The 23,453-nt window shown below is 47.8% G+C and overlaps 1 protein-coding gene across 1 annotated transcript in view; it reads left to right on the top strand.

The window, feature by feature from the left end:
- LOC109322963 (unconventional myosin-X-like) overlaps positions 1-23,453 on the top strand; it is a 142,735-nt gene that overhangs the window by 88,060 nt on the left and 31,222 nt on the right. Inside the window, exons 24-30 of the mRNA XM_019554274.1 lie at positions 1,054-1,848; positions 5,120-5,243; positions 10,677-10,920; positions 12,227-12,322; positions 15,202-15,295; positions 15,845-15,900; positions 20,129-20,271. Of these exons, the coding sequence (XP_019409819.1) occupies positions 1,054-1,848; positions 5,120-5,243; positions 10,677-10,920; positions 12,227-12,322; positions 15,202-15,295; positions 15,845-15,900; positions 20,129-20,271 (1,552 nt within the window). The remainder of the gene's footprint in view (positions 1-1,053; positions 1,849-5,119; positions 5,244-10,676; positions 10,921-12,226; positions 12,323-15,201; positions 15,296-15,844; positions 15,901-20,128; positions 20,272-23,453) is intronic.

Below are 23,453 nucleotides of genomic sequence, written 5' to 3'. Positions count from 1 at the left end.
AGCAGATCGTGGTGGACCCAAGGCCGCAATTGGCCAGTTTTGCCAAGAGGTGATCATGGGATACCAGATCGAAGGCTTTTTTGAAGTCAAGATATGACATCAATCTCTTCTCCCTTGTCCAGGTGATAGGTCACCTGGTTGTAGAAGGAAATGAGATTGGTCAAGTAAGACCTACCCACAACAAACCCGTGCTGGCTATCCCTTAGGATGTTGGCATAGGCCAGTTCATTAAGGATGACTTCTTTAATAAACTTTTCAAAGATCTTCCCCAGGATAGAAGTCAGGCTGATGGGCCTATAGTTAGCAGGATCCACTTTCCTCCCTTTCCTGAAGATAGGCACCACATTGGCCTTCTTCCAGTCTTCGGGAACTACACCAGAGTACATCTTTACTTGTGTGTAGAGAAAATGTAGATAGATTTTGTCCTAAGCCACTTGGTTTCCAGGGCCACTGAAGGGCAGCTGAGAAGTTTGGAGCTACTTGCCTCAACCAGAGGCACTAGGGTTGTGTAGTGGGGCTGTGATTGCACACAAATATCCTCCCAGAGACCTGACACTTGTAACAACATCCTCAGTCCTGGAAGAGGTAAATCCTCAAATCTCTCCTGAGTTGCCTTTGGAAATCCTCGATTCTCAACACACAGATGGTGGGATAGGAAGTTTGGGGCTCTGCCTGCCACACACATTGCGGGGAAAGGCAATTAGGTGTGTCCCAGAGTCTGAAAAGGGAAGGAGGAATCAGAGTGTTTCTGTCCAAACTTTGGCTATCTCTGTTCATGCTGGAATATAAATAGCTGCAAGACAAATTCTCAAGTGAACATACAGATGCAGAAAGGAAGCAGATGGCTGAAAAAAAGGAGATGGATACAGATTTGATAGTTTTCCATGTGCTGATGCCCAAGGTAGGGAAGGGAGAGAGAGGATGCATGCGGTGGCTTTTTGCAGAGTGGGAAGGGAAGAGACCTGACCTGTGGGGAGGGAAAATTGGAGGACTCAGGCCTGCAGCCCCTTGTAGACCTGCTCTTAGATTGGGTATTGACACCATTTCTTTCAGGTGGAGGTAGAAAGAGCCCAGGAGGAGGAGACCCCACTGGAGGAGGAGGAGAGACGTCAGATGGAGGAAATCCTGAGGCTGGAGAAGGAGATTGAGAAGCTGCACCAGCAGCAGAAGGCAGATCACATGTCCATCATCTGTGAAAACACCAGGAACGAGATCAGCCGGCAGCGAGAGGAGGAGATCCAGCGGCTGGAAAAGGAGGCATCCAGGGTCGCTCAAGAATTCTTGGAGCTGCTGGACTTTGGAAATCTGGATGAAAGTGTGCAGGGCCTGGAGCGCACACTCTCCAACGAAGGAACCCTCAGCATGGACTGCAGCCTTGTGGCACCCCTGGCTGAGGAGGAGGTTGATGAAGGCTTTCATGCTGATGATGAGGGGCCACCTGTCCCTGGCCTGGTTGGACAGGATGAGCACAGCTCCAGAACCAATGAGACATGTTCTGAGGAAGACAGAGGCATGAGTCAGACATTTCTGCTACAAAAGGAGGTGGAGATGAGAAATGCTCTGGGTCTGCCTCTGGAGAGGTCAGGAAGCCCTGAGGAGCACAGTGCTCTATCAGACACTGCCGAAAGTGTTTATAACACCATCTCAGAAACACTGAGGAGCAACAGTGGGGAGGTGGGAGAGCCTGTGTACAGCTTACCCCCAGACGTGGAGTCTGACTATGACCACGAGGAGTTTGATGGCTTTGGAGATGCAGGCAGCACTTCTGCTGAGCCCCTGAATGGTGAAGATGCCTTGAGGGCTTCCCATGGGACCAGCATGGGCTCAAACCGTGGCAGCCTGGACTCGGTGAGAATCTTTGTATTTCACTAAGAGTCAGTATTGCTTTGCTGGCATTTGTCACCTCTGTGCCTACAGTAATATCAGCCTGATGCACTAGTTCTCTGGCTTTCTGGGTTAGAGTGCCATTACCTGCATATAGTTTCATAGAAACTATATGTTACTCTTAGTGTTACTCTCTTTTCCAGTTCTAGAGCTGGGACATTGATGATAGGCATTAGGGGAGAGAAGATGAGGGATGGGCAACAGGGAATTAACAGAAACCCAGAGATGATGAGGCTGTCATGTATTGCAGGTGCACACTGGAAAGTGGATTTCTCTGCAGTGATTATACACTTCTCCACCCCCATAGTATCAGAGTGCCTTCCAGTAGTGCTGGAAGCAGCGTGACTAGCATCCATGTAGTGCCAGTGGCCCCATTGTGGAGAGAGACCACAGGAGCAGTCCAGGTCTCTCCAGAGGAGTTGCAGTGAGTCAGAGGGAGACAAGGGGCTGAAGAATCCACTTGTCTCTGCTTGAGCCATTGGGCTCAGAGTAGAAATCTGTTGAGAAAATCCTGCTTCATGACTTCTCCAGTCACCCAATGTGGACAGATAAACAGTGGCTGTGACCAGAAGAGACTGGGCTGACCTGCCCAGCACAGGCCCAAGAATGCCTGTGGTTTTCAGCAAGGGACCTGCAGGGAGTAAACACAACTCTGGGACCTGTCAGAACCCTGGTGCAGTTCTCAGCTGGGCCATGGATGTCTACACGCCCTTGGGCATGTCCATGAGTGATAGGGCAATAACTTCCCTCCCTCCCAGATACGTTGTGGGGATAAATCCTAGAGCATGAGTTGTTCAGTTGCCGTGGTAATGCAGGCCGTAAAATTACCACAGATCAGCAGCTGCTGAGACCAGTGACTTGGGGTTGAATGAACTACAGTGTATCTGTTAGAAAGATATCCAGTGTTTGCTAGAGGATTAACTTACTAGCCCTTCACTGTTCAGTTCTAGTGACTAATTGTGATCACTGTTGAAAAGTTCCCTGGGTTTTCAGTTTGAATTTCTTCAATGTCAGCCTCCAGCCATTGGAGGTTGCATGTGGATCTTCTCTTCATGCAGCTACTTACATGGTCAAGTTGCCTCTCTCCTTGGTGAGACCTTTCCATGTCAGACAAATTATTCTATCCCTTGGATTGTTCCCACGCGTCTTACTCAGTCCTGACCAATTTTTAACATCTCTTTTAAGACACCAACGAGAGACCTGGACACAAGTCCAGCAGTCCCCGGGCATGAGGATTCCACTCGTTCCAGTCCCCAGCTAGTAGGAGGAAAGGGGACTGGAACGACTGATCTGATAACTAACCTCCCCAGGCTCAAACAGCAGGATCAGAATAGCAGCAGCAGAGATGGAGAGGCAACAATACCTGACTTGCGGGGGAGGGGGGGGCCAAGAGAGAAGGTGTGAATGAGATAGGAAAGAGATGAGGAGAAAGTCTGAGGGAGAGCAAGCAGTGTGGGGATGCGGACCGCAGGGTATCGCGCTTTTGGTCAGCTGAAGGGAAGACCTGTCAAGCCAGAGGGCACAAAGAGGATTGGGAGTTGGGGAGTGGGCATGAGGTAATCTGTGGTAATGATGAGGGCATCTGTGGTAATTTTATGGCCTGCATTACCACTACAGGTTGGGGAACTCCCCTCTTGTCAGCACGGAGGCGGAAAGGGATCTGGGGGTCATCATTGACTCCAAGATGAACATGGGCCGGCAGTGTGAGGATGTGGTCAGGAAGGCCAACTGCACCTTGGCATGCATCCACAGATACATCTCGAGCAGGTCCAGGGAGGTGATCCTCCCCCTCTATGCAGCACTGGTCAGGCCGCAGCTGGAGTATTGCGTCCGCCACACTTCAAGAGGGATGTGGACAGCATGGAGAGGGTCCAGAGGAGGGCCACTCGTATGATCAGGGGGCAGCAGGGCAGGCCCTACGAGGAGAGGCTACGGGACCTGAACCTGTTCAGCGTCCACAAGAGAAGGCTGAGGGGGGATCTTGGTGGCCTGTTATAAACTAGTCAGGGGGGATCAGCAGGCATTGGGGGAGTCCCTGTTTCCCCAAGCACCGCCAGGAGTGACCAGGAATAACGGTCACAAGCTGGCAGAGGGCAGGTTTAGGCTAGATATCAGGAAGCGCTACTTCAGTCAGGGCGGCTAGGGTCTGGAACCAGCTTCCAAGAGAAGTGGTGCAGGCTCCTGCCCTGAGGGTTTTTAAGAGGAGGTTAGATGAACATCTTGCTGGGGTCATTTGACCCCGGTACTCTTTCCTGCCATGGCGGGGGGTCGGACTAGATGATCTGCTCGGGTCCCTTCCGACCCTAGAAACTATGAAACTACGAGGGTGTTTCAGCTCAGGGCGTTGAGCACAGAACGTTGCAGCAATGCTGCGTGGCTGATCCTTGGTATGGTCCAGTCAGCACGGACCCTGTGGGCACCTGCCTGTCTGTGCACAGACTCGGGGGAAATATGACTGCTTCTGCTAACGCTGCATGCAGGCCTCAGGGTGGTGGAAGGGATGGGTGGGAGTTAGCAGTTTAAGCAGCCACCTCGGATTGAGGGTAGTTCAAAGCAAGGGAAGAGCAAGACTTGTAGCAGCCATTCAGGGCTCTGGGTAGGAGGCTAAAAAACACGTCAGTGGCTCTTACCTGAATCCTGTCCAGTTTTTAACATCCTTGTCAGAGGGCTTTGGCCTTAGAATAAAGGTAGCCTAAATGAACACCAAACTTTTAAGAGCTGTAGGGATCTCGCTACTGGATCAGACTGGTGCTCCTTCCAATCCAGCGTCATGCTGTGGACAGTAGCCAATATTATCACCCTATTACGAAGCACCTTGCCTGAGAGCATCCAGACTCGGGAGAGGGTTGTGAGGAGCTCTGTTTTAGGGAGCTCTGGGCTGGACTGGCCAAAGGAGCGTTCCTTTCCAGCCCTCATGGTTGGATATTGGTTTGTGCCACGGAGCAGGAGTCATCACTGTGATGAGTTTTTCAGGCATATTTACCACAGAATGTCTCCCTCCCTTCCCATATGAGAACTCGTTGCCATCTGATGTAATTGGCTTTTGGAACTGCTGGGTTTAGTGAGCTGTCAAGCCCTATTTGAATGTTGTTTGCCTTCTGTGAAAGGGACATGTTGGGTCTGGTAGCTTGAGTTAAACATGTCCTGGTTCTGTGATTTGTGCATCTTAGTTGTGCTGTCATCCCCCCCCACAAGAACTCAAGCAGCTGGTATCTTTCTTGTCCTTTCCATTTAGTTTCTGGACAGTGAGGAGGAAGTGGATGTTTACATAGACACAGATGAAGAATTTTGCAATGGCCGAGTCACCATCTTCAATGGCTCAGGACCACCCTACTTCCACAGCTATCTCTACATGAAGGGTAAGAAGCCATAAAAGCATGGGAGTGTCTTTCTCTGTACCATCTGCCGTCTCCCTCTGCCCCTTTCCTGTCTCTCATGTTTACTTGCTTTCTCTCTGTTCGCTCTCCCCAAACCAGCAAAGAAAAAAAAATCTTATGTAGAAGAGAGATGTGGAGAGGGCTAGCATGGATGCCTCAGGCTGGGAAACCCTTTTAAACCACCTTTTAAGCCACCTCATCATGGGGAAGTTTTCACCTCCTGTAGGAGCAGTGCTGAGCTACAGCAGTATTTTGGGGAAAGGAGAAAATGCAGAAATAGTTGGATGGATTGTGAGAGGGCTGGAGAAGCTCTAGGATTCCTGGGTGGCCTCACAGGAGATGCAGCTGGGGAGAAAAGAGGGTTTTCTAGTGCTGGGGACAAAAGCCCAGACTAAGGACATATTGGGAAAGGCAAGGTGACATCCATGTTGCTTCCTCCTGCAGGAGGTGAGACTTCCCATAGCAGAAGACCTTGTAAGTCATGGGTCCAGTTTACCCAGTTACCAGCTGCCATGGAGGAAGGAACAGGAAGCCCCTTGGTGGGAGACTGTAGAATAATAACCTGCCCAGCAGGGAATTGTATTTCTTATCCCTGTACTGTGTGTGTGTGTGTGTGTGTGTGTGAGAGAGAGAGAGAGAGAGAGAGATGCATTGAAGCAGAAGGGCTTGTTTTGGTTTTGAATCTTTTATTCTGCATCATTGGAGGTTGTTGTCAGGGGCAGATCCAGGTTGCAGCAGTGCATTCTCATCCCTCTTTGACTGTTGCTCCATGCAAAGTTTAAAGCTAACTGCCTGGCAGTGGCAGCAGCATTTCTGTTCAGGCAGCAGTGAGGGAGTCACTTGACTTTGTGGCTCATAATCTACCTGATTCCTTTTATACTCTTTATTCCACAGGTGCTAACAACCCTCTCTTTTTTTTTGTTTTTCCACTAATCAGTCAAGGCTTCATTCTGCAGTTTAGCTGTCTATTGGCTGCTTCTGGTAATGTAGCCCCTACTTCAGAGCCCCGCATACTGTTTTTAACTCTAGCTAAAAACAGGAACTCAGGAGTGGAAACATTTGCTCAGGTGAATATCAGCTCACATCTGGAAATAACTTCCAGTGAAGCATGTTAAGATGCTCAGGAAGGCTAGAATTTCTTTTAGGAATCTGAAAGAGATGTACATGTAATTTGAATGACAATAGGACCAAAGAAAACAGCATCTTTTGCTTTACTTTTTTCCGAGTTTGCTGTATTTTTATACAATTCCAAGTATGTGATATTTGTTTTTGCTTCAGTCTTGAACTGAATAATATAGCCCTAGCATATTAGTAAAGCTTCTAGTTTCTTTGTACCTGGAGAAAAATATGTGTTGTGTTATATGTGACAAGGCACCCCTACCCATCTGCACCCCACTTTTCAAAATCCTAGGCATGCTCATAGTTATTGTCATCCCTAGAAATCTGTTGCTTCAGCAGCTGTGATTTTCTGAGGAGCCTCAGAGAAATGAGTGCCTGAGCCCAACTGGAGGTTGTTTTCCGTAAGAGGTTTTGAACCCCTCTCCCTGCTTGGCTCCCACCAAGGGATTGTCCTCAGCAGCATGTGTAACAGTGAAGTGCACAGGCAGCTCAGGTATGGAAGGGAGAATCCTTTTGTCAGGTTTACATGTTCTGCCTTTCAGATTTATCAACTGCCCCTTTGCTCCTGGATGAGGACAGTAAATAAGAGCTTTTAGTTTACCTTCTCTGCTCCAGATTTTGGTATGGAGGGAGTGGCAGTGGCCACTGTACTTAGGCTGCCTAATACTTTCACAGATGATTGCAAGAGTCTTTTAGAAAGGAGTCTAGTGCCACTATTATTTATTTCGTGGATTTGAAGTTTTGCAGGGAGAAAGTGTTGGGACTGTAGAGATGCTGCTTTTATTTTCCTCCCAAACAAGCTGTTGTGGTTTGGCTGAAATTTATCATTCTGAAGGCTGCCAGTTTTTTTCTTCATGGTAAAACGTTTACAGGACCAGTAGTGTTAAGATATTAGTCATGAACTATAGAAAATAGAGAACAGTGAGGTGGTAAAAATCTCTCTCTCAATGTTATTGTCAATGTCAATAAAATCTGAGGGACCTCAGAGACCTACCAATCAAGCTTAGAAGGCAACGTGGTGGTTGTTAAAATTCAGTGTTAAGAAAGGTCAAGAACACTTTATAAACTCTTGCATATGGCCAGGTTGTCTCTTGACTGTATTTGCTCCACAAAGAAACAAAAAACCTCTGCTCAGTGTGCAGCAGCACTTAAAACCTAACAAAAAATTATGATTTATGAAGTGTGGAATGAAAACTAATCTTGAGAATGCTGTTGCCATGGTGTGAATCTACAGGGTGCCATCACTGAGCACATTCAAAATTGTTGCTAATGATTCAGAAAAGACGGTTGTGTTCATTTCAGATTCAGGATGATGTACTCCTGTTATCTGGGAATGATTAGCTACCTTCCAGCCCATTGGCAGTAGGAGAGGATGTTTAAGTAGGTAATTTATACTTGGGAGTCTCAAAAACATAAGCACCGACTTTGGTCTTTGCCGGTGGGTGCTTTTTTGCGTTCCTGCACCAATGTCTGTGCATGCCCAGAGGAGGCAGTGCATTACTTCAGCCCAGCTCACGCAATATGGCTTGTGGGTGCTGAACACCTGCTAATTTTTTTTGGTGGGTGCTTGAGCCCAGGAGCACCCATGGAGTTTGTGCCTATGCTCAGCAGAATTGGCTAAAATTATTTCAGGAGGTCTATGACCTAATGAGTGCTAATTTTTAAATAAATCTTGAAATATGGGGAAGTTCTAGAAGACCATTAATGTTATCACTGTTTTAAAAAGGCAAGCAGAATGCCCCAAATAATGATATACACCTGCCTTGGTGAAAAAAGAGGAAAGGAAAAACTGATATAGGATTCAACTAGTCCTAAGAATTCAAGGCTAGGAATAAGATCCATGACAGTTCAGCATGTTTGTTGGAAGAAAAAAAAATCACATCATGTGATTTCCTTCACTGGTGAGAGATTATGAGGATAACCAACAAAGGTGACTGTATGTGTTTTATCAGTGTTTGGCAACATTCTGATTTTAAAATATAGTACTATATAAAGCTTACATGATAAAAGAGCAGATGCAATTCAGCATTTTCTTCAATGACCTGTAAGTATTTTACCGTGGCTAATTAAAATTTGTGACTGACACAGACTGGCAGGAAGGTAGATAATGATGAGGACAAGGTAATCATGCAGAATGATCTGGATCACTTTCTGAGTTGGGGCCAGTTCAAACAACATGTATTCTAATATGATCAAGTGTATGTGCATATATCTAGGAACCAAAAAAGTTGTCTGCACTTTCACAGTGAGGAGCCATACTTGGGAAAGCAGTGAATCTGAGGAAGATTTTACTCTGTGGGAACGCCCAAATAAATGTTGTCAGCATGCACTGATGGAGAAACTGCAGAAGGTCTATGGGTCAGTCATATTCTGCTTTTTGGCAGATCTCATCCATCTTTAAACTGGAAATGTCATGATGATCCTGCCCCAGGCAGGGAGTTGAACGAGATGACCTGAGGTTCCTTCCAGCCTGACTTCTCTACAGCTCCCTGTGATTCAGTGAGGCCTGTTTTCATTCTCCAGCCTTGCAATGTTCCTGGTTTCCAGCAGACCATAAAAACTCTGGGGTGCATATTTTTCATAGCATCTTGGAACTTCAGAGAAACTGCAAATCACGAAATAAGATGCAACAAATTCAGCAACTTTTAAAACACAAAACAGAAGTGAACCTAGAATCACAGGGTGCCTGTGCATGTGCGGGACACCTGCTCCAATGCGTTCCAATAAGAAATGGGAATGCTTCAGCACCCTCACTGTCGTGTGTGTTCAGCGTATCCATGTTTCAAAATAGCAGAGGGGGTGCTTTCACTAAGTGTGTCAAACAAGCTTTAGTGAAAGTGCCCCTGGCACCATTTTGAAACACAGGACCATGAATATGTAGGATGCTGAGGGTGTTAATTAAAGCGGTGAAACCCACAACAGAGCAGTTTTAATCAAAACGTCCTCACACACCCTGGAGCATGTGTATAGATTCCCATAGGGTAGGGAAAGACTTGGAGGTTCATCTAGTCCAAGCTATCACATGATTGCAGTTTGCTGCTCCTAAACCATCCCAGACAAAATAATTGTTCAGCCTCTTCCTGAAAGCCTCCAGGAAGGATTTTACAGCACCTCCAGGCAGCCTGATTCGTTGTCCTACTTTTCTTTCATAAGGGAAGTTTTTCGTGAAATTTAATTTAAACCTGCTATACCGCATATTAAACTAATTGCCACATGTCCTGTTTCCTGTGGCAAGGAAGAAAAATGTTTCTCCGTCTTTTTAAAAAGTTGCCACCTTTTAAATATTTGAAAAGTCTTTTATGTCCTCTCCTTTTTAAGCTCCTGGTTTCAAACTAAACTGTTTTAGTGTGCTTAGTCTCTTAACCTTTCATGCCAGCCTCTTATCACCTTTTTGCTTACCTCTATATTTTCTCCAGGTTCACTGCATTCTTCTTACAATGCATGCAACACTTACGTTAATTTGCTTTTCTTCTGACAGCATCACATTGTTGAGTTTGTGATTCATTATAACTCCCAAATCCTTCTTGGTGCTGCAGCTGCCCAGCCAGTTATTTCCCATCCTGTTTTTCATAGAATCATAGAAAATTAGGGACCTTGGGGGGTGACCTAGCTCCACCCCCTGTTCAAAGCAGGACCATCCCAAACTAGATCATCCCAGCCTGCGCTTTGTCTAGCCAAGCCTTAAAAACCTCCAAGGATGCAGACTCCACAACCTCTCTGGGTAACCTGTACCAGTGCTTCACCACCCTCCTCTTGAGAGAGTTTTTCCTAATATCCAACCCCAACTTCCCTTGCTGCAACTTGAGCCCATTGCTCCTTGTTCTGTCATCTGCCCCCACTGAGACCAGCCCAGCTCCGTCCTCTTTGGAACCCCCCTGCAGGGAGTTAAAGGGCATGCATTTGTTTTCTCTTTCCAGTTTATAGCAGTTTACACTTGTCTTTGCTGTATTTAATTGTTTTCTTCTCTTCAGTTCTCCAATTTATCCAGATCCCACGCAATTTTAATCCTGTCTTCCGTACCATTTAGTTTTGTCATCTGCATGTCTGATCAGTGTACTCTTTATCCCTGCAACCAAGTTCTAATAAAATAATTTCTGCCCATTGTGTTTGGTTCATAGATGAGTTCTGTTCTTTCCCTGTACAAACCGAATGCTAGTCTTGGTTCTGTCCCTCAGCCCTCTGTTCCCACAAAGTGCAGCTGAGAGCTGAATTGAGAAGGCATCCCCACAAGGAGTAGGCTAAGGAAATGGATGAGCTGGCAAGAGTCACAGCATCTTGTACTTTCTCATTTTGCAGGAGGTCTGATGAATCCATGGAGGCGACGCTGGTGTGTTCTAAAGAACGAGGCTTTCATGTGGTTCCGAACCAAGCAAGAGGCCCTGAAGTCTGGCTGGCTCTATAAGAAAGGGGGAGGCATGTCAACCCTGTCACGCCGTAACTGGAAACGCCGTTGGTTTGTGCTTCGAGAATCCAAGCTGATATACTTTGAAAATGACAGTGAGGAGAAGCTGAAGGGGACAATTGATATCAGAAGGGCAAAGTAAGAGAGACAAGTGAACTTGTCAGAATCCATAGCTGGGGATTTTGAGTCAGTGCTCCTGCCAGAACTAAAACCCAGAGGGTCCTGGTTAGGTGGTCTTGCCTCTATTCAGTCAGACCAATTGCTGCATTAGCATCAGGATGGAATATTACCCCCTGTTCAGATAGGTATGGACTGTAGGGGGGCAGGGGTTGTCTTCCTAGGTAGTGGGGGACATGGCCTTCTTCCTGGATCTCTTGAGTGCATTTGAACATGCCTTGCAGTGGCAGGACACTGTTGGCCATTGTTTCCTTGGCTTTACCTTGGCAGGTTTGGGGGCTCTTGGTGTCTTTGGGCAATGGACCTTATTGTTGTGCACATGGCTATTGTGTAGTGTGAAAAACAGGTCAGACAAGAACGTGTTTGGGATGGTTTGGATGAGGATGATCCTGCCTTAAGCAGGGGGCTGGTCTAGATATGACCTCTGGAGGGCCTGCTAGCCCAGCTGCTCTACGACTGTGATTCCAGTTGTCTTTGTCCAGGTCACTGTCAGTGTTGTTGTGCAGTAGCCTAGATGTGCTGTAGGACTGAAAGAATCAGATGCATAAGAGAAGAAAACCCCTGTTAAACTGTACTGCATCCATGGGGAGCATGGATTGCTCTTTGCTGACATTTCCTTTCTTTGCTGGGTCCAGGGATTAACTTCAAACCTCAGCTGGGGCCCCACAGTCACCACATATGGTGGCTGCTCAGGGGTTGTTAATTCATCATATTTCCCTTGTACCCTGTCCTGGCCCCAATCCTATTGGTACCTGGCCTCCTCCAGACAGGTTGAGGGTTCCTTGTGGAGTGTGATTGCAGGTAGTTACCATGCAGGGCTCCCCCTTTCCTTTAAGCAGGCTTTTATCTGCTGTAGCCAGGTGCCCTGGCTCTTACTAGTGAAACCCATGAATTGAGTTAGGCAAAAACACTATATGCCATCACCTACAGTACCAAGATGCACAGAATGGCCAGTGGTTGCTGGTATGAGTACCTCAGCTGCCCACTTTCCCCTTTACTTCTATCTTCTGCTCCCCTGAGTCATAGCATATTTATCTAGCGTCTTGTTTTCTGATTTTGTACTAGTTTGGCTCTACAGTCTTTTTTTTTTTAAAGGGAATTCAAAAATCCTCATTCTTGACTAGAGAATTCCCAGTTTTCCAGAAAGGTTTTGACCTGCCTGGTACCTAGCACTAAATTTTTGTAGAGAGACTGGTGGAGTATGAAAAAATGGGGTGGCTGTGGGAGGTTTTCAGTTTGTCTCATCACGTGGTTCTCTGTGTTTCAGGGAGATTGTGGATATTCATGAGAAGGAAAACGCCTTGGACATTGTGACAGAGGACAGAATTTATCATGTTGTGGCAGAGTCACCAGAAGATGCCAGGTATGTGTGGGAATTTTGTTACCCGCATTTGTTCAACACAAGTTTCCCCCTCCTCTCACACAATGCTTCCGCAGCAAATCCCAGCTGTGCCCTGGGAAGATGATCAGGAGCCCTAGGAAGATGACCATGCTGCTGGACTCCTGAGCCTTGCTCCACTGATAAACAGTAGTGTGGCCTCCTGACCCCAGAAATAAGAAGGGAGCTCAGTCTGTTCATTCAGTCATGGGACTGTCCCCCTCCTGCATGGGACTTTGTCCCTCCTGTCCTGGCCAATCCTGGTTTTACCACTGGTGGAACTCAGTGGTGATCTCAGTATTGTGAGCACACCAAATCCTTTATTTTCTTGTTTGACCTAGTCAAGCATAACTTTACTAGGAACAGCTCTTCATGGAGCACTTCTGAGTAAAGTGGAACATCTAATGGTTGATTTTATTTATTAAGTAAAATCCAAACTGAACAATACAGCCATTCATGGTATCTGTAAATGAGTGAGGCAGCTCAAGGAGGGGTTGGGCTTTATCCAGGACACAGCTTATCCGGGACTGCGGTGTCATCTGATAAACCCTCCTAAGTGCAAGCCTAATGAATGACTCACATCCTTCTCTTCTATCATTTCAGTCAGGCAGCAAGAGTTATGTTGTCTAAAGCAGCATTGCAGGAATGTCATAACAAGCATGAAATGTCAGTACTTGTCCCCACCAGTGCAGCGTACTTTCTGAGCAAGAGGCAGCGCTTACATTTGTAATAGCAAAGGGAAAATGGTAGGAGCATTAGAACTTCTGTTCAGTGAAGCCTCTGAAAACCGGAGGCTGCTTATCTGACACACAGTAAGAGATAAGCAGTCTGCTGGCTCTGCAGTGGAGAGTCAGTCTCAAGCCTTTTGTGTGAACAGGGAGCCCTTTCCAGACAAGGAATTTCATGGCGTTCCCCTTCTGTTAACTCATAAAGCTAACTGCTTGCAAACCGTCTGGTTATATGACTTGTAAGAAGATCAGAGTGAAAAGCTTGTTCAACATGTCAGGGAGTTGAGGCAGCTCAGGACTCTTAGTGGAATAAATCCCGGCAGTCTTGTCTTGCCATGGCTGAAAACACAATACATAGCATATGCTCTACATTCAGCCTAGGCCCACTTCCAGTTCCTTGAACTGGAATTGGGTAGCCGGATCTTGTAAAGGTAGCTGCCAGCAGGATGAAGGGGATGGGCCCCTGGGAGCATGTGTAGCGGTTTCAGGGATAAAAGGACAGCTGTAAAAGTTTAGGCTTTTAGAAATAGTAGCAGGCTGTGATCCTGGTGATGCAGAGGGAGGGTTTCCACTTCCTGTGTTCTTCTAGGGCAGGTGTGGGCAAAATACAGCCCATATCTGGATCCAGCTTGCCAGGTGATTTCATCCGGCCCATGGCTGCCCTTGCTGTGCTCACATGGGACCTAAGCCCCACCCACCCCCACGGGGGCAGCACACATGGGGGAGAGCCTTGGCCAGCATGCAGCTTCTGGGCAGGTGTGCTGGTGCCGCTGCTGGGGAATTATTTGGCTTCCCCAGCTCCTCCTCATGTCCCAGCTGCAGCGCTCCAGGCAGCGAGTAGGGAAATACTGGGGGGCAGGGAGAAGCTGCAGTTGGGCGGAGGGAGAAGTCCCACAGGGCAGAGCCCATGGCCTTTGCTGCTTCCTGCCACCACATGCAGGTCCTGGGACTCCATCAGAAAATCGCAAGGAGCCCCATGCAGTGGAGCCAGACAGGCTCAGCTGCACTCCCTGCTTCCTGCTGCCATGCGTAGCTCCCAGGGCTTGCTGGGGAGTGTGGTCAGGCTGCTGGCTCCATTGTGCGGGGCTCACCCGCTGGGGTGTGCAGCTTTTGCCAGGTCCCAGGAGCTTCACATGAGACATGGGGAGCCCCATGTGATAGAAATTGGCTGGCCTGGCCGGCCTGGCCCCACTCCTTGCCACCACATGCAGCTCCCACAAGTGGCTAGTGCCACCAGGGCTGCCAGGGGCTCTGCCTGCATGGGCCATGAGTGCCCCAAGGGCCTGTTGCTTGCTGCTGCTGCTGTTGCCACTGGTGACAGAGGCTATGCACTGTGGGGGAGGGGGGCATATGGCGAGGGGCATATTCTCTGACATCCTCACCCTTCCGCACACACCCTGAAACCCCACACCCTCCCCCCACACTGTCCCACAAACCCCATCCACCCTCCAACCACACCCCACACACACTCTATAAGAGAGAGACTTTATTTTGAGCTATGATCCAGTCACCTCTATATGCATGACTCATGTACATCAGAACAAAAATATTTGTTGAAATAAAACTAAAATACATTATAGTAGATGCTTGATTTTTTGCATATGGTTTGTTTATTATCTGGTTCCAATATGGTACCCCTCTCCCCACCAAAAAAGGAGTACTTCTGCAGGCAGAGGTCGGGGGTTGGGGCAGGACTTCTGGTCCCAAGATGGTGACCAGGGGATGGGGCACCTGCTCAGCTGACCCGAGCAGGGTGCGGAGCCTGGGGAAAATCAGCTTATACTGGGTCTCGCCCCCCACCCCACATTCACACCCCCTGGATGTGAAGAAGCCACATACGTGGTGGTGCTGGCAGGAGCGGGAGGTACCAAGCAACCGGATGCGAAGCTGGCAGTGGTGGCATGAAGTCGCCACGGCCACTCTGCCCAGCTCTGCAGGGTCTGGGGCAATTGCCACGATTCACCCCCGCCCTGGGATGGCCCTGGGCACCTGTCAAGGTGCAGGGCTACCCTTGCATCCCTTGACAGCTCGCTAAATCTCGTTAAGCGGCCCTCCAGCCAAGATAATTGCCCACCCCTGTTATGGGATCTAGTTTCAGTGCACAAACCTTAATTGTGGTTCTGTTCTGATTGCCAGTGGCTGGTTTAACGTCCTGAGCCGTGTGCACAGTGCTACAGTGCAGCAGCTGAGGGAGATGCAAGACGAACAGGCCAATCCTAAGAACGCTGTGGTAAGTTGCTCACAGACAGCACTTCTGGCAGGCTGGATGTTTAGGGCCACCAGAGGCCTGTTGCTTTTGTGCAGATATAATGCAATGCCCTGAGCACTTTGGTTCCTGGAGAGCATGGGCAAGGCGTGCTGCTTTCCTGGGCCAAGCAGCTGACATGTTAAAGGGGTGAGTTTGAGAGGGTGACAGATGTGAATATTCCACAGAGGAGGAATCCGGGGCAGCATGAGTGTAGCAGAGTTGACCGAATGGCGGCTGGCCTGCTGGGTTTGGGGAGGCCACTCCTTGAAGGTGAAATGTGTGAAGTTCAGCTTGTTTGGATGACAGTAAACCTCAGGTGCAGGTGAGGGGAGGGGCATTGTATAGAGATTGACAATATGTTTTTACATTTCTTTTGAGACGGGGATGGGGAGCTGCAAGTTTTAGCACCGGTCCATGATGCTGTCTGAACATTGCAGGTCCCAGGCAGAGTTTTGGTCTTGATTTTTATTAGGAAAGGAAACTTCTGCTTTAACATGTATGCAGCTGATAACTATCTCTCTCCTCATGAAGGGAACCCTGGATGTTGGGCTTATCGACTCTGTCTGTGCCTCAGACAACCCTGACAGGTAAGTGCCGCAACATTCCAGCAACATGGATTGGAGGCTCCTCAGGGCAGGTCTGGGCTTCATTGTGGTTTCTGCACCTGGCTGAACACATTGTTAGTGCCACAGCCCTAATTAATAAACCTTTCAGCTATGTGCTGAAACTCCTGAAAGCTTTTCCCAGTCACTGGAGTGTGGGGCTGTGAGGTTGTCTTTTCCTTGCCCCTTCCTTGCTGTGCTGTTCCTTCTTATAGATCTTAAGAGACCTGTCTGATCATCAAGTCTGGCCTGCACACCCTGGGCCACAGCACTTTTCTGAGCAGGGTCTGCTTTCCCATTTGCTCAGTGTGTGTTTTTGGGAAGGACAGCCAGCCTCAAGGTGAAGGCCCTAAAGAGCAGTTCCTACGCCTTTACGCTGGCAGTTCTACGTCCAGACTTGTGACTCATGATGGAGATGCTGTATTTATGCCTGGGGATCTGCACTGGTCAGGGACCAGCCAGCCTGTCAGAACATTGCTGCTGCTCTTATAGTTGGAGTTTCTCTCGCGTCAGCTGCCAGTCTGAGTCTTGTCATGACTTCTCCTGGTGGAGTACAGTCATCTGCTATCTGTTGACTTCTACCTGCTGTATTTCATGCTTGTATGCACCACACACAGTGGGGAAGCTGCTTCTGCAGCTCTGCACTGCCACATGCACATAAGGACAGATCTCAAATATCGATCCTCTGCCTCTTCTTGTTGGCAGTGATCCTTCTACAGATGGATGATTGATGTCCTGCCAACTAAGAGAGAACTGGGGAGAGAGAACATAATTATCATCGCCTCTCAGTTCCTTGCCCTGTATATATCTGTCTTGTTGCATTTGTTAGGGCACTGGCTCCTGCCTCCTCCTGAGGAGGGACCCCAACCGTGCAGCCACGCATGTGTTCCAACAGCCCGGGACTTTCTGATGTTCCTCTAAAAAGCTGAGCAGCTGCTTAGGGTTCTGAGGGGCCTTTCAGAAGGTCCCCCATTTCATGAGCAACTAAGGGAGATTATTACCAAGTTCAGAGTCACCACAGGTTGTCAGTCAAACCCCCTTCATTCTTTGTCCCTCTCACCTTGAACAGATTGAGCCCTGAGTAACTGAGAGTTATCAAAAAGCAGGTGTGAATAAGGAAAATTCTTCAAAGGGAGCTGTTTTGGGGATGGAAGCGTGTGTCACAAGAGTGGGTATTAGGCTTGGTGCTACACAGAATGTTGATCAGGGACCTGGACATGGATATAAAGCAACTGCTAATTAAAATGTATGGAAGATGCAAAGATTGGCAAAATGTAAATGAGGAGGACAGGGCAGCCCTGCAGAGGGACCTGGGTGGGTTGAACAGATTCAGAAGTGCATGGATAGGGGCAAGGAAAGGAGGCCTGATCTCCAGACCAGGAGACTGTAACCTGGAAAGCAGTGACTGTGATTTCATAGTTTCAAGGGTCAGAAGGGACCTAAACAGAAGCAGCTCACCCTAAGCCCGCAGGGCAACACTGTGGCCCAATGGCTAACAAGATCCTTGGATATATAGATAGGGTAGCAGGAAATAGGTGTGGGGAAGTGGTTTCACTGGTCTGTGGGGCACTGACCTTGGTTGTGGTGTCCCTGTTTTAAGAAAGTGTTGAAAAATTAAGCATGCGCAGGAGATAAGCTAGAAAAATGACTTATGGGCTGGAGAAAATGCCTCACAGTGAGACTTAAGGAGCCCGACTTGTTTGTTTTCTTCAAAAGCTTACAGGAAGGTGCCTTGATTATGGTGAACAAACACCAGGCGCTGAAGGACTCTCTAATTCAGTGGAGGAAGGTAAAACTAGACCCAGTGGCTGGAAACTAAAGCCATTTAAGCTTGAAACAAGCAACAAATTTTTTTATAGTGAAATTGATTATCCATTGAAATGAGCTGCCGAGGGAAGTGCTGCACTCCCCATCTCTTTATGTCATAAAATGAAGTTTGGAGACAGTTGTAGAAGATCTGCTCTAGTTAAACACACGTTATTGGGCTGATGAAAGAAGAGACTGGGTGACTTTTTGTAGCCTATGCTCTGTGGGAGGTAAGGCTAGATGGTTTAATGGACACTTCTGGTTTAAAATTCTGTGAAAAGGGAAAAATGGATTCATCAGCCTGTTCCCAGACCAAATCATTTGTTTCTTTTCTGTATGCATCAGTTTTCACAAGCTAAATTATGACTTTACACAACCTGCCACTGTACAAAAATAACCAGCAAAGGTGTCATGGATAGGCAAGTCAAAATCACTTTGATTCAGGATCTTAGTTTTGTAGACTGGGCAAAAACAGCTTCATAAAAGAAAAGCTCAGGACCCTCTTAATGTCCTTTATAACCCACTTATCCTGTATCTCTCTTCTTGGCTCAAAATCTGCTTGTTTTTGGATTTATGAACCATTTTGTAAAATATGAAATATATTGTGATGGTAGAGGCATAACATCCTCAATCAGACACTGTGAACTGATGATTAAATGATGCGAACAGTGACAGGACTGGAGAAATTAAACAGCAGGATCTGATCTATTATACCTCAGTTATTTTCAAGCCATAGTTTGTAGGCTACTAGTTGCTTATCAAGCTCTTCCTAGTGGGGTGCTGGTCTTGTGAGAACCCTAGTTAAATAAATCCTTGAACTTATGAGAAACTTCATTAGAAGACTGACTTTTTGTATAGGAAAAGTCCCATGACCTAGCAAACACTAGGCTACAGCATTTACCATATCATAACAGAGGAGACAAGACTGCCCTGCATAGTGAACACATTTCTACTTGTATTGCCACCTAGTGAAAGCAAGCAACATGGAATAGACTCTGCTTCTGTGTCACAATGCAACTCTTTATTCTGTACCTTTTGCTACAAAACCAATAAGAATGCAGATTGTGGAGCATTTCATATGTCATGAGATTAACACCATTAATTTTCAACTACAAAACTAACAGTCTTAGCCTACTAACAGTATTAGCTGTTACATAACTCAAGTTTTACATTTTCTTCCTATAAGCTTCAGGGCCTTTCCAGATTACAGCTGTAGAATTTATGTATCTTTAAAAAAAAAAATGTCCTAGCTATTGAGGTGGAAAGTTTTATCTGTTATTTCTTTTCCCCTTCTGTTTTTAGTCCTGAACTCTGCAGGGCTCTCTTAGGTTGCCTAAACTATACACTTAAGGACAGCTTTCCACATCTGTGATTATCACACCTCCAATGACTTCAATAAAATGGCAGTTTCTTCCTGCTGAAGATGTGCCCCTTAAAATGCCTGGTGGGACTGAGGAATGATTCTGTCTCTTTAAAGTACATGGGTGCCAGATGGCAACTTCTGTTAAACAAAGACTGAGAAAAAATGTTTCATTTCTGACCCAGGCTATTACTAGTGATATTCTTTCACAGCTGTTCACTAACTAGTCCAGTTGCACCTGTTACTTTCAGCCTCACACTCTTACCCTCACTCCATTGCTCTTCAGGTTTGCACTGTCTCCTCCTTGTAGAAGCCTTTCCCCACTGGTTTCCAAAGCCCTCTGCTTCTCTCAACACGTGGGCTCTCTCCTCCTTTTCTTTTTTCCCCACAAAACATTGCAGCGTTCTAAATGGAGAAGGCTTTTCCCACAGGACTCCTGTGTGCATTGTGGGAAAGGTGCACACGGCCGTAGCTTCGTCTTTTGCAGGACCAGCTCCTTCTCTTTATCTCTGGTAAAACTGTTCAGACTAAATCCAGGGTCAAACCAATCTCAGCTGACACTGCTGGAATCTGAGGTAACTCTGGCTTTAACCCTTTTTTCACCAGTGTCTACAGTTATACAATTAAATACCTGAAAAACCAAGCCATGGGGCTCAGCTGGGCAGCAGGAGTCCATGAGAAGCACCTGCATAGTGCAATCTTGGGGAAAAATAGCAGGTCTATTTATGCACCCAACATAGAACCAGTGCTTGGTGTTAGCTGTTAAATAGTATTATCTGTTCTTTGGAAATAGCTCTTGAAAGATGCCCAGCTTCTGCTGTCCAGGTATGCTTTCCCTCCTTCAGTTTGTACTGCAGTCCTATGGGGGTGCTTTGTCCTGTGTCTAAAGGTTCCCACTCCTCTGTGCTGTAGATTCAGAATGTCCTATTGCCGTTGCTTATGTGCAGAGGTGCTGACTGTTGAGAGTAGAGGTGCTGGCTCTGCAGTGGTTTTAGTTCCTGAGAGAGGCCTGACATAACCCATTTTGCTTCTTGTGTTTTCCTGCAGACCAAATTCCTTTGTGATCATCACTGCGAATCGAGTAATTCACTGCAACAGTGACACCCCAGAGGAAATGCACCACTGGATCTCACTGCTGCAGAAACCCAAAGGCGAATCCAAGGTGGATGGTCAGGAGTTCCTTGTGAGAGGTGAAAGAAACGTGCACGTCATCAGCATGAAACACAGTTATAATGGGGAAAGTGCTGGTGGGCTTGGGCTTGTCACTTTTGGATGAAGAACTGACAGAACTGCATAGTTGTAGAGTGATGTCTAGTGGGACCCTCAGAGTTGGGGGGATGCACTATGTACAGTCTCCTGGCCACTTCACATACTGGCTAAGAGCAGGGAGAGAGCAAACAGCATGTTCTCCTTCCAGAGCTGTCTTTGTTCATTCTCATCCCTGGACCAGGTGAGTGCCTCCTCATAGCCGCTTTGTGTTGTGTCCTGGGAAGACAGAATGACCTTCCTCTCAGTTGGTGGAATTCTCATCTCTATTCTGAACCACAGAGGACCACATCTGTGGCAGCCTGCTGAGACTATTGAGCCTTTCTGACAGGGGAATGTATATGTGAACTGCCCTCCCCAGAGGAAGGCAGGCTGATCTCACAGCATAATCTCTTCTAGCACCTTGTGCACCATCTGACAGTGATTATGTAGCAAGGTGTAGACCTTGTAAGGATTTAGAAAGTGCAGCTTGGCCCCACTTGCTGATCAGGTGGAGGTGGAGGGGATCAGGCTGCTGGGTAGGTCCACAGCTGGGAACCTTAAAAAGGGTCCTAGCTGAATGAGCAGAGAGGCAGAAGGAGCCTGTAGAAGCTGGAAACCTTGGTAGCTTGGAGAGAGAAACGCACTGTTTGTTTTACAGCCTGAAGAAAGGCAGTGTTTTGTATCACAGTCTGAAGGGAGAAAGGCAATGGTTTTGTTTGATTTCTTGGGATCAGGAGAGCAGGCTGAGGGACCCAGGCTCTTGGTGTTAAACGAGGGCTTTGAATAAAGGACCTGTTTTGGAACTTAAGAAGACCTGTGTCTGTGACTCCAGCAGGGCAAGCTGCAAGAAGACCCTACCAGTACACAGTTGCCTGTCTGGCAGAAGAAGAGAATGCCATCTTGGGCAGGCCAGAACTCTCTGTAGTGGGTCCTTGCACACTTTTTATACCACATGTGGGTTACACTGTAGAGTTCTTGTCTCTTTCTGCATGCCCAGCAGTCTGTAGCTGGAGTCTCCCCATTCTTCTGCTGGCTGGAGGCGAAACAGACTCAGCCAGCCTGCTAGGTTCTCCATGCAGGGGTGACCCAGACCCCTGGCTGGCTGTACTGTACCTGTCAGCTTGTGGGGAGGAGGCACCTCACGGTGCAGAGGCTGGGCAAAGTGCCTTTAAACACAATTGACAAGAAAGAAAGAAAATTAATCTTTTGTTCCTCTTGATATCACAGTATGTAGGATACAGACCCTAAAACTAAAAATTGTAAATGAGCAATTCTGAATTTCATAGACAGTAGGGCTGGAAGGGACCTCAGGAGATCGAGTCTAGCCCCCTGCCCCAGGGACAGGACATCAGCTGGGGCCAAAGGATCCCAGCAAGATAAACATCCAAATGTCTCTTAAGTAGGTGCTTGTACCACCTGTGGTGGCAGTCTGTTCCAGGCCTTGGGTGTTTGGACAGTAAAGAAGTTCTTCCGTATGTCCAGCATGAAACGGTCATAGAGGAGTTTGTGACCGTTTGACCTTGTCATCCCTTGGGGTGCTCTGATAAACAGGAGTTCCCCCAGATCCTGATGTACACCCCTTATATACTTACAGGCAGCCACCAGGTTCCCCTTGAGCCTGTGCTTTTCCAGGCTGAAGAGTCCCATAGCTCTTAGCTGCTCATAAGGCCTGTTCTCCTGCCCTCTGATCATGCACGTGGCTCTTCTCTGCACTCTCTCAAGTTTCTCCACATCCTTTTTAAATTGTGGAGCCCAGAATTGGCTGCAGTACTCCAGCTGCGGCCTCACCAAAGCTAAGTACAGGGGGTGGGATGACATACTGGGATTTGCTTGAGAAGCATAGTTTCATAGTTAGTAGGGTCAGAAGGGATCTGAGCAGATCATCAAGTCCGACTCCGTGCCATGGGCAGGAAAGACCCCAGGCAAGGTGTCTATCTAGCCTCCTTTTGAAAACTCCCTGGGTAGGAGCGAGCACCACTTCCCTTGGAAGTTGATTCCAGATCCTAGCTGCCCTGACAGTAAAGTAGCTCCTCCTGATGTCTAATCTGAATCTACTCTCAGTCAATTTATGGCCGCTATTCCTTGTTACTCCCTGTAATGCTCGGGGGAACAGGAACTTTCCCATTGCCTGTTGGTCTCCCTTGGCCAGTTTATAGACAGCCACCAGATCCCCTCTCAGCCTTCTCTTGCGGAGGCTGAACAGGTTCAGGTCTCACAGCCTCTCCTCGTAGGGCCTGCCCTGCTGCCCCCTGACCATGCGAGTGGCCCTCTTCTGGACCCTCTCCATGTTGTCCACTTCCCTCCTGAAGTGCGGTGCCCAGAACTGGACGCAGTACTCCAGCTGCAGACTGACCAGTGTTGGATAGAGGGGGAGGATCACCTCCCTGGACCTGCTCAAGATGCATCTGTGGATGCATGACAAGGTCCGGTTGGCCTTCCTGACCACGTCTCCACACTGTCGGCCCACGTTCATCTTGGCATCAATGATGACTCCAGGTTCCTTTTTCTTCCTCTGCACATCCGAGAGAGTAGTTCCCCAACCTGTAGGTCAGCTGCTGGTTCTTTCTCTCTCGGTGCAGTACCCTGCACTAATCAGTATTGAATCCCATCTTATTGTCATCCGCCCACCCCTGTAACCTGTCCAGATCATTTGGGGCTATAGGCTTTACAGGCGGGATAGAGAAGAAAGGAAAGGCAGCGGTGTGGCACTGTATGTCAAGGAGCAATACACATCCTCTGCCAGCAGAATGGGGTCAGAGGAGGGGCAAGCTGAAGTGCTCTGGGTCAAGATACAAGGGGGCCGTGGGGAGAGGGATCTAACGGTGGGGGTCTACTACAGACCTCCCAACCAAGGGGAGGAGCTGGACCGGGAATTTTCGGGCCAGCTTGCAGAAGCACTTAAGGCAAAGGATGTAGTTGTCGTGGGTGATTTAACTTACCCTGACATCTGCTGGGAGAAACAGTCAGCCAGGTTGGACCGTTCCAGGAGGTTCCTGGCTGAGATACAGGACCTCCTCTTAATTCAGGAGGTGCACAGTCCCACCAGAGGAAATACCCTGTTGGACCTGGTGCTGTCCACAGGTGATGACCTGGTGAGGGGGCTGTGGGTGATGGGCCACCTGGG

This window comes from Crocodylus porosus, unplaced genomic scaffold, assembly GCF_001723895.1.
Source record: "Crocodylus porosus isolate Cpor-Errol unplaced genomic scaffold, CroPor_comp1, whole genome shotgun sequence".
NCBI lineage: Eukaryota > Metazoa > Chordata > Crocodylia > Crocodylidae > Crocodylus > Crocodylus porosus.
Note: the sequence above shows the minus strand (reverse complement) of the source record. Positions and strands in the feature narration are given on the sequence as shown.